General features: G+C 37.8%; 1 protein-coding gene across 1 annotated transcript in view; it reads left to right on the forward strand.

Annotated features, from left to right (window-relative positions):
- Positions 1 to 14187, forward strand: part of LOC100647228 (peroxidasin) — a 347948-nt gene that overhangs the window by 104949 nt on the left and 228812 nt on the right. Inside the window, exon 5 of the mRNA XM_012313323.3 lies at positions 691 to 840. Within this exon, the coding sequence (XP_012168713.1) occupies positions 691 to 840 (150 nt within the window). The remainder of the gene's footprint in view (positions 1 to 690; positions 841 to 14187) is intronic.

The raw sequence follows: 14187 nt of genomic DNA on the forward strand, positions 1-14187 counted from the left end.
CCTTTAACAAAGCGGCCAATCTGTTTTCTCTTCGACCTAAATTCTTCCCTTGCTTCTTATCAAGATTCTTCTTCTGTAATTTATAGCCTTTCGACGAAACCCAAGTATCGTATTATTATTATATTATTTCTACATTAATACATCAAACGGCAAATTGGACGGAAGGAGATGAAAATTATTGAGAAACAAAATTCTTCTTTCTCTCTTCACCGAGATCCTCTTTACGCAATTTATCGATCTTTTTATGTTATCGAAACGGCGTTCGTATTAGATCGTCGGAAAAGCGTCTTTCTTTTACAGACACGTTTTTTTTACAACGACGCATTTTTATACTAACATGTCGAACAAACCTAATCTGTCAAATCTTTATTTTGATAGAACAAAATGGATCATAGGTAATTCGATGAAATAATATAAAACGGAAAATGTTGTGCCTTATAAAACGAAAGAAACTTTGCGGACGACCTAATACGTTGCGATAGAAATACAAAAATCCAATAAACGGACGATAATTTTGCTAAAACGATTTCGTTACAGCAATAACGATAATAATACGCTACGGATAATAGTAAGACGCAATTCACTGACGTAATAAAAATGTTGAATAGGATGGGGATAGGAGATTTGCATAAAAAACGCGAGACAAAAATGTCAGGGGAATTTGTGAAATGTTTTCCTTGTGATTTACAGGTATACGAGGTGGAAAGTTTCGCAACAGAGACGAGCGGCACTCCGGAGCCGAGGCCCTTTTTCGAAGATCCAGAGAGCAACATTACCGTGCAACTCGGTGCTCAAGTATATATGCACTGTAGAGTACAAAACCTGCAGGATACGCTTAAGGTAAATCCTCATTTCTCTTCTTTCCTCGACATTGCAGCCAGTGCTCGTACATATTTCGATCCTCGGCGGAGCATCAGTCGTATAATCTCGCAGTGAATTCAGCGACCCGGACGTTTCTTAAAGAATTTCAGAAATTACGTTATCCACAGTTTTCTCACGCGATTGTGCTTCCCTTTTCACGAAACTCTTGTGTTTTTCCTATCCTTTCGGAGGATTTTCCTTTGGCAAAATCTTGCATTGCGGAATAATTCGTTTTATTACGTCGCTGTTGCACCATAAATTCTACAAAGTTTTTAGAGCGCGACCTACGATTTTTCAGTTACATTAGAATTTAACGAAGCGACAAACTATCGAGGAACAAATTTTTCTCTACTATGTCGTATGATAATATATCGTAAGGAAGCAGAGATGCTTCGTTAACGTGCTTTGTCTCTAATTTCTAGCACAGCTGTAACAAAAAGTTTCCGCAAAACTGTATCGCAATCAGGACGGAGTTATACACGCGAAAAAATAGATTCGGTAAATCGGTAAATCTCTTAGAAAAATAAAGCAGCAGATATCGATTCCGTCCCAATTGCCAGTTCGACATTGTCTTTCTTTCTTTCTGCTTCTCGTGCTTTCTCGTTCCTAAAAGCTTTGCGTTGTTAACTCCCCGTTCACGAGGAATATCTGGTTGCGTTTGTTTTATCCGTTATCGTTTCTCCTCTTTCCATTTAGTCTAACTTTCATAGGAAGAAAATTCCGTCGAACGACGGTCAAATATTTTCCTCTTAATTTCGTAGCTGTTCGACTAGAAGAGATTTTATCGGCGTGACACGCGCCTCTGTCCTTTGTCAGTCTGATGTAAGCCACTAAAGTTTCATTTTACAGTTAACTTCGTTTCGTGGTCGTTTCGACGATCAAGTGAAATCAAGTGAAATTTGTGACGACAATCGGTTTCGCGTCGGATTTCCTCGAAAAATTTACATCGTCTTCGACGAGCACGTCCTTTTCTATAAGAAAAGTAGCTCGGTATCTTTCTGCTCGATGATATGATTTTTACCGAGAATGAGGGAAGAATTCTTATGCAAATAAATAAGTATTATTAAATAGGTGTTGGTAAATAAATAATAATAAATATTAACAAGTATCGATAAATAGCTGTTAAGTAAATAAATATTATTCAACGGCGAAAGCAGCGTGAGAGAATTGTAATTTACTTTTGAAAATGCACGATAAATTATATATGTGTGTACTGCATTCGGTATAATATTCGTCGTTGATTATAGGAATATTTTTTTAATTTTTGAAGCAATAAATTTTAATATGGATAAAATTGCCGAACGTGGTTCGTTTAATAGAATTTTATGTATTTACGATATTAGTAAAATGTTTTTCCTTGGTTTAATTCAATTGGCCGACGCAGAGTTCGATCGCAGCGGTTGGAAAAATATTGTATTTTGTACCTCTAATGATCCATTCGCGTGGTAGCTAATGGAACGTTCCCGTAAGATTATTTTCCTCGCTGTAGAAAGTTGGCGTTTTATCTATCGCGTCTTTGTTCTCCTCGATATCATTTAATTTTCGATAATTTCACGAATATTGCAGTAAAACATGGCAATAATTGTATTTTAATTGCGCTTTGCAAGATCCAACTGCGAAAGAAAATACCTGTATCCGATTTACGAGATACGTGTACTTCCATATACGATATTCGCTTTACGTTAATTTCATTAATATATCGGTGTCTTGCTTCAATTTCCGAGTTAAATTAGCTAGCCTCGGGCAAGGAGGAAGGAAGAAGAAATTCAGAAAGCAAGCGCGCGTAAGGACATCTGAACACAGAATGGTAGAATATTGAAATTTCCTGCTGACTACAATATGGTGTAAAATACGTGTTACTTATAAAATACGTAATCTATAAAAACACCTAACCCATGAAACTCAATTACAACGCGTTCAGACCTAATCCTTTAATCTCTTAAACCTATCGAATTCCATTGAACGTTGCAATAGCAAAACAGTTTCCATCGATTTAATCTCTTTCACCATCGATGCAAACCAACTTGGCTGGAAACTTTGCATCGAACGTTACAACTTTGTTCCTCGGTGGCCACTTTAAGCGAACCATGCCGTCTTCTCGCAATGGTACGAAGCTAGTACCATTTCGCTATAATACAACCTTCTATTGCCCGAAGAAGAAAAAGAAGAAGAAGAAGAAGAAGAAGCTGTTGCCTCGTTCGCGTAAAAATCATCCCGCGCTGGTATATAAATCCGTTGAAGAGATGGCGATAAATTTGCGCCGCGCCTCGCTGTCTCCGCGGGACAACGAGTTTCCTTTCCTTCAGCGACGTTATTCGACGTCGCAACGACGAGTTCCGCTCGAGCATCGGCGATAAAAAGAACGTCGCGCGTTAGGAAATAGCGGCAAATGTTTCCGTTCCGCTTATTGTGTACCTCGCGGTACCTCGCCGATAAATCGCTGTCGAACCTGGCAATATCGCGCGCAAACCCCGTGTTTTCGAACGACCGAGCTACGAGCATATTCTGCTTGCGTTTCTTGTGATTCAATCTCCTTAAGCGAAGTCAAGCCTGATCGAGCGAGGCAAGTTGTTGTCTTGAGACCCGATAAGGTAATTGCGTGCACGCGTCTTGAATCGTTTGGCGATGTCTGGCGATGAATAAAATGTGGTTATAATTAAAAAAATTAAATTAATTCTAAGCGGATGTCTCGTTTTGAATATTTTACATATACTTTCGTATTACGTATATTCTACAAATTTTTACGCTTCTCGATTTAGTTGAAATTGCGTTATGTATATGTATTATGTTGTCGGAAAAGTGTTTTTCTTTTACAGACACGTGTTTTACAACGACGCATCTTTATACAAACATGAAACCTAATCTATCGAACGTTGTGATCTTTATTTTGATAGAACAAAATGGACCATTGGTAATTCGACAAAAATAATATAAAACGAAAAATGTCGTGCATCCGTTATTTCCTTATAAAGCGAAAGAATCTTTTCAGACGATCTAATATAATTCACAGTCTATGCATTCGCCAATCATTTTAAGGAGATTGCGACGCCTCGTTGTGCCTGTATTGAAGAATTCGTTACGAAATTACAAGGAAGCCAGTGGTAGCGTAAGGGAATATGAAGTATTCCTGGGTTAAATAAATTAAAATTGTTTTTTTTTTTTGGAAAATATTTCAAGAGTAAAGATTTTCATACGAACTCGAGGGCTCTTGTTAAATAAACATTATTGGATTCTCGATAACCTAGGTACATATCGTAAAACTTTTTTGAGAGATTTTCACGCGCTTCTGCGGTTTTATCGTTGGTGAATTGTAGGAATTTATTTGTTGATCTCTGATACGACGTATCAAAATGAGGTATTAAGCATCATTCGAAGTTAATAATTTGTGACTGTGAATCTTGACGAGTAAAATTATCGACGAATATGGAAAGGATTTATTTGTTCTAAAGTAATAAAATTGGCACAATAATACGGATACTAAAATAAAATAAAAATTTTCTGCTGAAAGCATTTTTACGCGAACGTTTGTCCGCTAGCAATCACGCAATAGTTATTCGTGTGACGGTTCGGTAAAGTTTCGAGCGACGAGATGCATAAACGAAATTGAAAATATTGGATTCCGAAACACGTTGTATAAAATTATATCGATTCTACAAATGTATCGATTTATCTAAAAAGAGAGAAAATCGCGAGAGGAACTTTGTATCTGATATTTGAAAGCAACTAAAAAAATTTCTAAAAGGCTAACAAATAGAAAAAAAAAAAAAATCAGAAAAATACCTTTTCATTTTGAATGAAAAAAGAACGAGTTAGAAATTACATTTGCAAATTCTTCAAATATTTGAATACTACGAAAGTATCGTATGTTTCGCAATAGATTGTTTATTAATATCCGCGATATAATTAACGGCACCATTGATCTCGTAGCAACGTTCCTGCAACGTGAAACGCGGATTCACTTTCGCGTAAACTTGAAATTACTGCCAGAAGTTTGGTCGTTTTTACTTTGAGCCAGTTAATAAGTGGCAAGTTTTCAAAATGACTACGGAAAAATCAAATTAACGTGATTCTCCACGGTGTACAGATTATACAGGGCGACCGCGAATGTTGCAGAAGCGCGCAGACCAGTTAAAAAGTTAATAAATCCAAGATCCTGGCTTATTAACTGTACCTTCTTCGCGTACCGAAGCCAAGAACCCAAGTAAACACGTTTATCACGCCGTGGAAGGTGTTTTCAGTTAAAAAGCTTGGAAAATTTAAGCTTGTAATGATTAAATCTTCCTTTTACTTTACTTTATCTCGTGTCATGCATAGATACTATATACATAGAGAACACTTTTACTTAAAATATTAATATACTCGAGATTACAGTTTGCTTGTTTAACTAATAAACGGTAGGTGCGATGAAAATTTGAAAATATTCTTGATATTGTTACATCCTATTACGAAAGCTTGCGCGGATAATTCAATTGAAATGATCGTAGTTGATATCATTGAGATATCGTTAAAAGAATGTAATTTTTCTTTCGCTGTTTTACAAACATAATAATTCTTCTGACAATTTTTATTCCGTTTAAATTACCTGGATTTATATTTTATACGCATTTCCCATTTCCTTCTATTTCCTTAACTGTATTACACGCATACGTAGATCAAACGACCTTAATAACAATTATAATGAATTTTAGCAAACCAAAAATTTTATTATGTCACGTTCTCGATGAATTGTCGCGTTCGCTTGAACGTGATGATACGATTCGATATCTAAATTCGAAATTCCGATCGATAGGGTAGTTGCTGCCACCAGAAACAGTCTAAGAACTATTTCAATTAGATTTGTTTTGTTTACTATTCTAGTTGAGGCTTACGACCGAAAGCAATGAATCAAAAAAGCTTGTTGCACTTATTCAAAAGCATAGCACTATCCTGAATTATTCCAAAGGTCGTGCTCTTCGCCTCAATTGAAGGAAATCTCAAAGCTCGTTGCACTTGATTAAAGCGCTGCACTATTCGAAGATTCCAAACCGTTGTATTCTCTCAATGATCTAATCAATAAATTGCACGCACATGGGTAGCGTTAACTAGCGTTTAACGCAATTGGCAAATAAATTCCACGTTTCGACTAACCTGCTATGTGCAGGAATACTGGCACGAGAGAGGATTAAAGTTGTTCGAAATAAATAATTGCTTTTAGTATACAAGATTTATTCAGCTCGACTGGGTTATATTGAAATCAATATGCAACGATTTATTCAGATTTTACTTCATTATAATTGTTATTAAGATCGAGAGACGTTCATAAATCTCGAACGCAAAATCTTTATCGGTAATTCGAGCAGTCGAAGACAACCGATTACGAGTTCTTTTCATTGGAGGTGGATAACCTGACCCAATAATATTTGAAAAAAATTGGAAAGATTCTTCCATTTCCCAACACCGGAAACAACGATTTGATGTAATTTACTAGTTGGCAAAGAATCTGACGTTTAGTACGCCCGCTCTAAATCTCAACGACTGTGAAAGCTCCTAAAACTTTTAATTATTCACCGCATGAGAACTTCTCGTGCGTCTAAGATCGCGTCCAAAGTCGGTGTTTCGCGGAGATACACCATCCAACGCTGAAACTTGCTTCTGGAAGGCTGTCAGTTGTCTTAAGAGGTTGGTAGCTCGACTCGATCTGAAACTTCATTAACACCAACAAAAGAGCCGTTTCTCTGCAACGTCGATTGATAATTTTAACGACGCTATACTTTGGACAATCTGGTTTCTTCTTACGTGAAATTTTGTCTCCTTCTGATCAATCGCCGTTACAGCAATCGATCGATATTCGGATCGGCATAGAAAGATGCGTTTCTTTTTTGATTTTTTATCGCAACTGTATCAGATGGTGGATCGGATCCAATTTGTGCGATTCTTTTTGAAAAGTTACGAGGAGTTTGTTTCGGTTGACCTTCTTTCCCTGTGTCTCCATCGTTGCCAGTCGATATAAAGTGAATTTTATGCTCCTTTCCTATGCATTCTGAGTTTCAGAAGATGTATGAATAGTATGATCATCCTTAAGTAATAGCGAACCGTTCTTTCGCGTTATAATTCAAAGCACTCGAGTCAAACATTCTCGTTGAACGGTCTAAGATAAGCACGCTGCGTTCGTCCGTCGGTAGACCGCAACGCTCTTGGTTCACCTACAATTAGTCCAAGAGGATCTGCATTAAACAAACAAATTTTATATATACGCTAGAGAAGCACTTATTACGTTGCCGCCGATACGAGGCGAGTCATCTGACCACGGAATCTAAAATTTCTCAAAATATTCCTAAAAGTCCCAAATTAAAAAGGACTAAATATAAAGTATAATAAGATGCAAAATATGAAATACGAAAAGATCGACTACGAAAGATGACCGACTTTTTATGTAAAATTATAACTTTATAAACGTCACTAAGGAAATAAAACCTGATAGAGACTCTTTTTTATCTATTAAGAAATTATGATCAGGACTCTCTACTTTGAATATTTCGCATATTTTGTACGTTACGAGAATTCCTTTTATTTTGGTATCTTGAAATTTCCCGTAAATACGTAGAAAGCTTGCTATGTCGGTGGGAGACGAGAGAAGAGAATCACTTTCGAAGGAGAGAAAGAATTTTGAAGACCGAGAGAACGCGAAAGAGCTAAATATTCGATCGAAGCAAAGTTGCAACTCTGTATTCTCGAGCCATCTGCATTTTGTGATCGCGTTACTCTGCAACTTGCCATCGCGCTGATAATCGTCGCGCCTCGTTCAACTCGGTTCGACAATCTCAGTACGTTTACGTATTCGAGGAGTTTCTTAAGTCGGTCACAGAGAGAGGAGAAGCGAAGAATCAGTAACGTGGAGATGCTGGCGTTTCCAACGAACCATCGGCGTGACCCTCGAGTCACCGGAGCACCGCTGCCACCTACTTTTCCACTTATAACGACCAGGGAAAGGCAACTTTTGACGGTTCTCCTTTCGTCTAACAGCCACTGCAAGTTTGTACACGTGTAATTAGCTTAACGAGTAAGCGCGTGCTGGCGCTAATTGCTCGCAAGCGAATCGCGACGATACGAGGGATGAGCCGAGAGAGAGAGAGAGAGAGAGAGAGAGAGTGAGTGAGTGAGAGAGAGAGAGAGGTGAAATTGTTACGTGTCACGCTAACAGCTCGGGACGTTCAAGGGAATTCCGTTTCGCTCTCGTTTACTTTTCCCTCATTAATTCCATCGACCAACCCTTGGAAAAATATTTTCCGAACGCGAATCGTAGAATCTTGGGACACGGATCCTTTGTCAACGATCGTGAAACGAAACTTCAAAGGGCAAATTAATAGGCTAGTTCGAAGTGAATTGCGATTTTGAGCGATTTTGGTGACGTGGTTTATGCTTCATTACGGTTGACAATGGTTCGTAGTTTTTGTTTTTTAATTGGAACTGTTAACGTTACGTCGAATACGTCAGATTTCTTGCCTTGATAATTCGTACGAAGAAACGTGGAGGAATTTTTGAAAAGATTAACTTTGGATGGACTTTCGTTGGAATTCGACTAAAACGATATGATCTTGAAACAAAAATAGGAAGTTACGTTAAAAACGAGTAATCCCGTATGGTATATCGTGGCAGGATGTTGGTGGAATTTAACCGGATAAGCGTACAAAGTCGTGGAAAATCCTTGGGGACTTGGCTCACCGTGGGTAACGCTTGGCAGATATGAAAAAATCCAAAGGAGGCTATAGTCCTCGTGCGGATGAGACAGGATCAGAGACGGCTGCGCGTAAAAGTGGCCTTGAGCTCGGATTAATTCGCCAGCAAACAAAGATACCGAATCCTCTTTAATCGGGACGCGACGATGCGCCTTCTCTTCAACTTCCAACCCTCTCTCTCTCTCTCTCTCTCTCTCTCTCTCCTTTTTTCTATCGACGTTCCTCTTCTACGGTGTCTCAGTCTCATATCTTTTCTTTCGAGAACCCTCGAGCGAACCGCTTTTGCTTTCTGAACCGACGTGACGCTTGCACCCGCACGGTTCGACCGTAAGAAAAGGAAGAAGAAGAGGGTGGAGAAAAGAACACACCCTTGCCGTTCGACTGGCAACGCAATATTTATACCCTCGCAGAACTACTCGTGTGGCGTTCGTGCCATCAACAGAGTAATCGAGTAAAACGAAATATCGTAAAACTTACTTTATACGATCTAGTTAGCGTCGAGCAGTTGCCAATGATCTATTGTTTGAATTAAATCTGTTAAATGTAATTTCACTTGGTATGCAAACGAGCATTCTTATAATTAATATCCTAGTACGCTCGTTTATTCTAATATTCTACGATCTTCCCTTAATTTATGTATCGTATGATATAACAATTTGACGAAAAACGACACAGAGGAATTGATTGAAATCGGCCGTCATCGAGGAAAAGGGTAATTTTTGTTTGAGTAGAAGACAATGATCGCTGAATCTTGAACGATCTTCGATAGCTAAAGGCAATTTTTTAACACAATATCGAGCTTATCGGTCACCGCAAGAGGCTGTTCCCAACTGAAAATTATTTTCACCAGTGAGCAAACAAATCTTGATCGTTTATAACGTTGTAAGTTTGACATAGCGAATCAAAGTTCAAAGAATATTCTGAGATTCGAAGATCATTCTGAGGTTCAAAGATCATTCCGGTATTCGAAGATCATCCTGAAGTTCGACGATCGTTTTGAGGTTCGAGGAAGATTTACCATCAAACTTTAAAAGGACCAAAGATTATTACAGAGTTGCAGGGTTGCTAGAAATTCCACAGCCATCGAAAAGTTTCGTGTTTGCGGAAGGTTTAAAGACTATCCAAACGTTTCGCAGATATCAGTGGTTAGAGGTCTCGCAAAAGGTGACAGAATTCCAGTGTCTGTGGAATCATAGAGGTCAAAGACCTACACGATGTCCAGCTAGCTCAGAGGTCAGCAGTATCATCCGAACTTGAGGAAGTTTCGAGAATATCCGACATCAACCTATGGCTCGTTCTAAGCTTCTCGATACCATCGGAATTTCCGGATGGCTTGGAAAACTCCGATTTCCTCTGAATCATCGGATACCCTTGCAACCATCGATACCTTCGAAGGCTTCTGCAACCACCGAGTGCTTTGAAACATCACGATACACCTAAAACTCTCATCGAACCTAATTCGAAATCATCTACGAACCAAAAATCACTGAATTCTACTGGAACTAACATTTGGAAGATTATCAACTTTCTTTTTATTAAGTTTGTATAAGTTGCGTCTAATCTTTTGTATAAATTGTGGCATCTAAATGTAACACTGAAGTAGACTTGCATCTTTTTAAACGTGTTAAGGTTGAGGTTGACTGATTGAAGAACGAGTGGATAAATTTGTAATAGAAAAGTATATTGAAATAATTAAAGGTATAAGTATAACGTACAAGTAGAAGTTTATGCTGATTCAGATCCTTACTCTCTTAGTGTTACTAGACAGTAGACAATGGAATGATAGGGAGCACGTTCATATACTTATAGCAAAAGGACATTATCAAAAAAGTTAACCTTATAGCTTTAGCTAAAGGCTACAAAGAACATAAATAGAAATCTGTTTATTATTTTCTTTGTTCTTAGACCTCGCAACCCAAAACATAATGTATACTCAAGGGTACAATAATATGCACCTCTTTTTATTTAGGATATTTCTGGGTAATAGCAGTCTCCAGGTCACGGATATACATAAATGTAGTATGGGAAAGAGGGAGCTGCACGTTCTGTTACGCTGAGAGGTTTTAGTATAGGTCGCGTTTCTGACCGTCGCTCGCGGTCATACAATGTCACAGGCGGATCTCCTTGTCTGCCCGACGAGGGTGTCGCGTCGATTCGAGATTATTTCACGTTCCGCACGGGAAGTGAGAGATTCGTATTTCAATTATGATCGTTGTTACAAAATTTATTAGAAACTGACAGAGTAACGATACAGAATGTTATAACAGAACAGAATAGTTTTTATATCAAGGGTTTTGGTTCCTGTGGAGGGGTTATCGCTGGGTGCCCATTACATAGGCATCCTATTACTGCTTAGTTATTGTTTCGATGGCTAAGGTATGCGAGATATGATTATTCTATCGCTGTATTCCCGGGACCACCGTGACAAGGGACATACAATGTATCGACGAGCGCATCCAAGCAGCGACTCCCAGAAACGTCGATTGCGGCCGCTTGTGTCAAACGAATGCGGCATATGTGATCATAGGCGCGAACGGCGACGTGATCCGAGCGTACTGGGGGTCGTCTCCCCGAGAAGCCCAAGAAATGATCTAAGAAAAGTAGTCCTTGTTGAAGATTCTAGGAGCACACGTCGAGAGGTTGGATGTATAAAGCCGCTAAGCCGAACGAACACGTTGACATTGTTTATCACTGAATAACCTGTCACTCTTTATTATTATATTCATCGTTATTAAACACACAAACCATATCACCTTGTTAACAAATAAAGCATCCTTTACTTGTCCTTCCATCAAGCTAAGACCCATCAAGTTACTACATAAATAAAGATGTAGAGTTTTTCTTGAAGTAGTTACTTCAACAAAGAGTACCTTATGTCATTTCTTTATTAATTAGGTATTTGAAAGTGAACATAGGATCACGATTATTCGATGTAATCTGGCTGATTACATCTCGCTGTAAATAAATCTTCACGGTTCCAAATATCTCAAAGTCAAACGAAAGTATATTTTAGGTTACCACGTTGTGATTATCGTAAGTCCTAACTGCCTTACCTAATCTTCTCGAGAGTTTGCAGTGAGGTAGCAGTGCCTTAAGGCGGTCTGTATCCGAACTGTTACTCGATCCCGCGGCTTCATTACAACTTTATAGGTTCGTTATACGAAACTTATCTCCATTTTTCCATTCAAATGCCTTACAGTTCTTTGGTACAATGATCAAAACTGTTGATCAAACGTTCAAAACGATAAAATACATCTCGATCCACTTAATCTACATAAATAGATATCGTTATAAACGTAATATTCGATAAACAATTGATATAATTCGATGGTGATTAGAAGATCGTACAATTTTCCACATTTATGGAGAATTTAAAAGTGGTAAAACGTAGAGAACACGGAAATATGCAAATTAAAGTGTTCGTTCTAACATTTAGTATGCGAAACGAATCTCTATTTAATTGCATTTAGTTCCATTTAATTGCATTCATAAATGTATGGATTTTCATAAATCCGTGCGCAGTAGTAGCGATTAATATCGAATCTTTGATCAAACGTATAAAGATATCGCTGAATATTTTACGAGTAATTATTTCAGAGGAATATCTCCAATCTACGAAAAAATCTCTCGAAAATTTTAATCGTAAAAATGATCGCATAAACTCTCCGAAGCAAAGTAATTAAAAACCAGCAACTTCAAATTCAAACGAAAAGAATTCTTTGAAAGCCTCATTTACATATTTCGAAAGTTCACACTTGCAACGTAACTTGGATGAACGCGAGCAGCCCGAATGGCAAAAACACGTGGCTATCATCCTTTCGATCTGAGTCGGAAATCTGAATGTTGTCGGATGTCTAGAGCACTCTGGTCTAATGAAATCGTGGTCGTTATTACCAGGGGCATGCGAGTGAATTTTTTCTTCTTCTCTCTGTTAACGTTGTAGGGTCGTGTTGGTGTTGGTGTTGGAAAAATTTGATCATACGAGGTCCATATCGCCTGGCCTGGAATATAAGATGGCGAAGTGCAAGCACTCGCCCTGCGAGAAGGTATAAAGTTAAACAATTTACGGAACTTGGCTCGACACGGACTCGCTTAGCTTATGGTAAAATTATACCGTCGTCGTGATCGACAGTCTCGATAAACGTAGACCAGGATACAACTTTTCTCGCGCGAATCCTCCTTCGTATAAATCACACGGAGTTCGAAGTGTATTAACATTCTTCGTCTTCCTCGTACGGAGTAGCCGTCTTGAAGAAAGAAAAGATTTCACTCTAGCAGATTGTGTTCCAACACTTACATTATCTGTGTTATACTTTCACGTTCTGAAATTTCATTAGCGCTACTACGAGGGCCGATTATCACGATTACGTTGCTAAAGTTTGAGAGGAATCTGAAAATGCGAATAGAAATTACAATTAACGCAAGTATACGTATATTTTGCAATGGAGATCACGAAAGTATCTAAGTAGTTCAATTATTGAATATATCGACACTTGCTGAAAATATATAAATTTGCTGTGATTGATGTTGAAATACTTTCGCGAGCCACTGCATTTAATCCTTTAACGATACCGATTCATGCTACACGTTTCTTTCATTTTTCATCGATAGGTAAATTAATCATTTGTTTTTTATCGACTTCGTCAGAGATTGAAATTACTCGGTGTCCGAGTCACCAGGAGAAGTATCGACTTTATAAAAGTCGATTTTGATCGTTTAGGAAAGACACAGACATATCGGGATAGTAAATCCTGGGTTGCAACTTAGTAATAAAGAGAGTGGAGGCGGTGTATTTGAAATATGGTCAACTTTGTCAACAGTGAACTGCAGTGGATTGCAAAAAAAAAAAAGAAAAAAGAAAAAAAAAGGAAAAGAAGGAAATATGGTAGCTATTGCTGGGCTTTTGACTTTCCTCGTAATTTCTATTTATCTGGAAAGAGTTGAACAGTAACATAGAAAGAACATCTTTCTTTTTGACAGAAAGAAAAGTATACGGCGAAAGTTCCCCTCTAATGGGACCAGTGTTTGCTCTTATAGTTAAGATCAACGAGTAATATTCGCTGTTATAAACTTAATATCAGATGAGCTTTATTACGATGTTAAAGTATTAATCCTTGCCTTGACACAATGGGCCATCAACCCCCGAAATGATCCGCATGATAGTAATCGTTCGTTACGAATTTCGAAATTATGCTGGTCAATTTTCTGGCAGCATCTAAATAGAAAATTGTTAATAACGATAAGATAAATATATCAATGGTGATGAATAATTGGCATAAATTACGTTATTCTTTCCTATTCTTGAATTTTATTTCGTTGTTGATTAAAAAGCATTGGAAATTTTGATCTGATTAGAGGTTTGAAAGTTTATTCTATCGTTAAAATGTTAATTAGTAACGGCGCAGTTTCGAAAAGTACAGTGAATTATTTTGCGAAATTTTTTATTTCTGGCCTGAAATTTTTGAAACTCGGTTTTATGAAATATTCATATTCCATTTAAAGTATATGAGACTTTGTAAAACGATTTTGATATTATATACGATGCTGGTGCATAAATGGCGTTAAACTGGCATTAAATTTAATAGGAAAGTTGCCGAAAATTCGAAATTGG

The sequence above is a fragment of the Bombus terrestris genome, chromosome 11, assembly GCF_910591885.1.
Source record: "Bombus terrestris chromosome 11, iyBomTerr1.2, whole genome shotgun sequence".
Taxonomy (NCBI): Eukaryota; Metazoa; Arthropoda; class Insecta; order Hymenoptera; family Apidae; genus Bombus; species Bombus terrestris.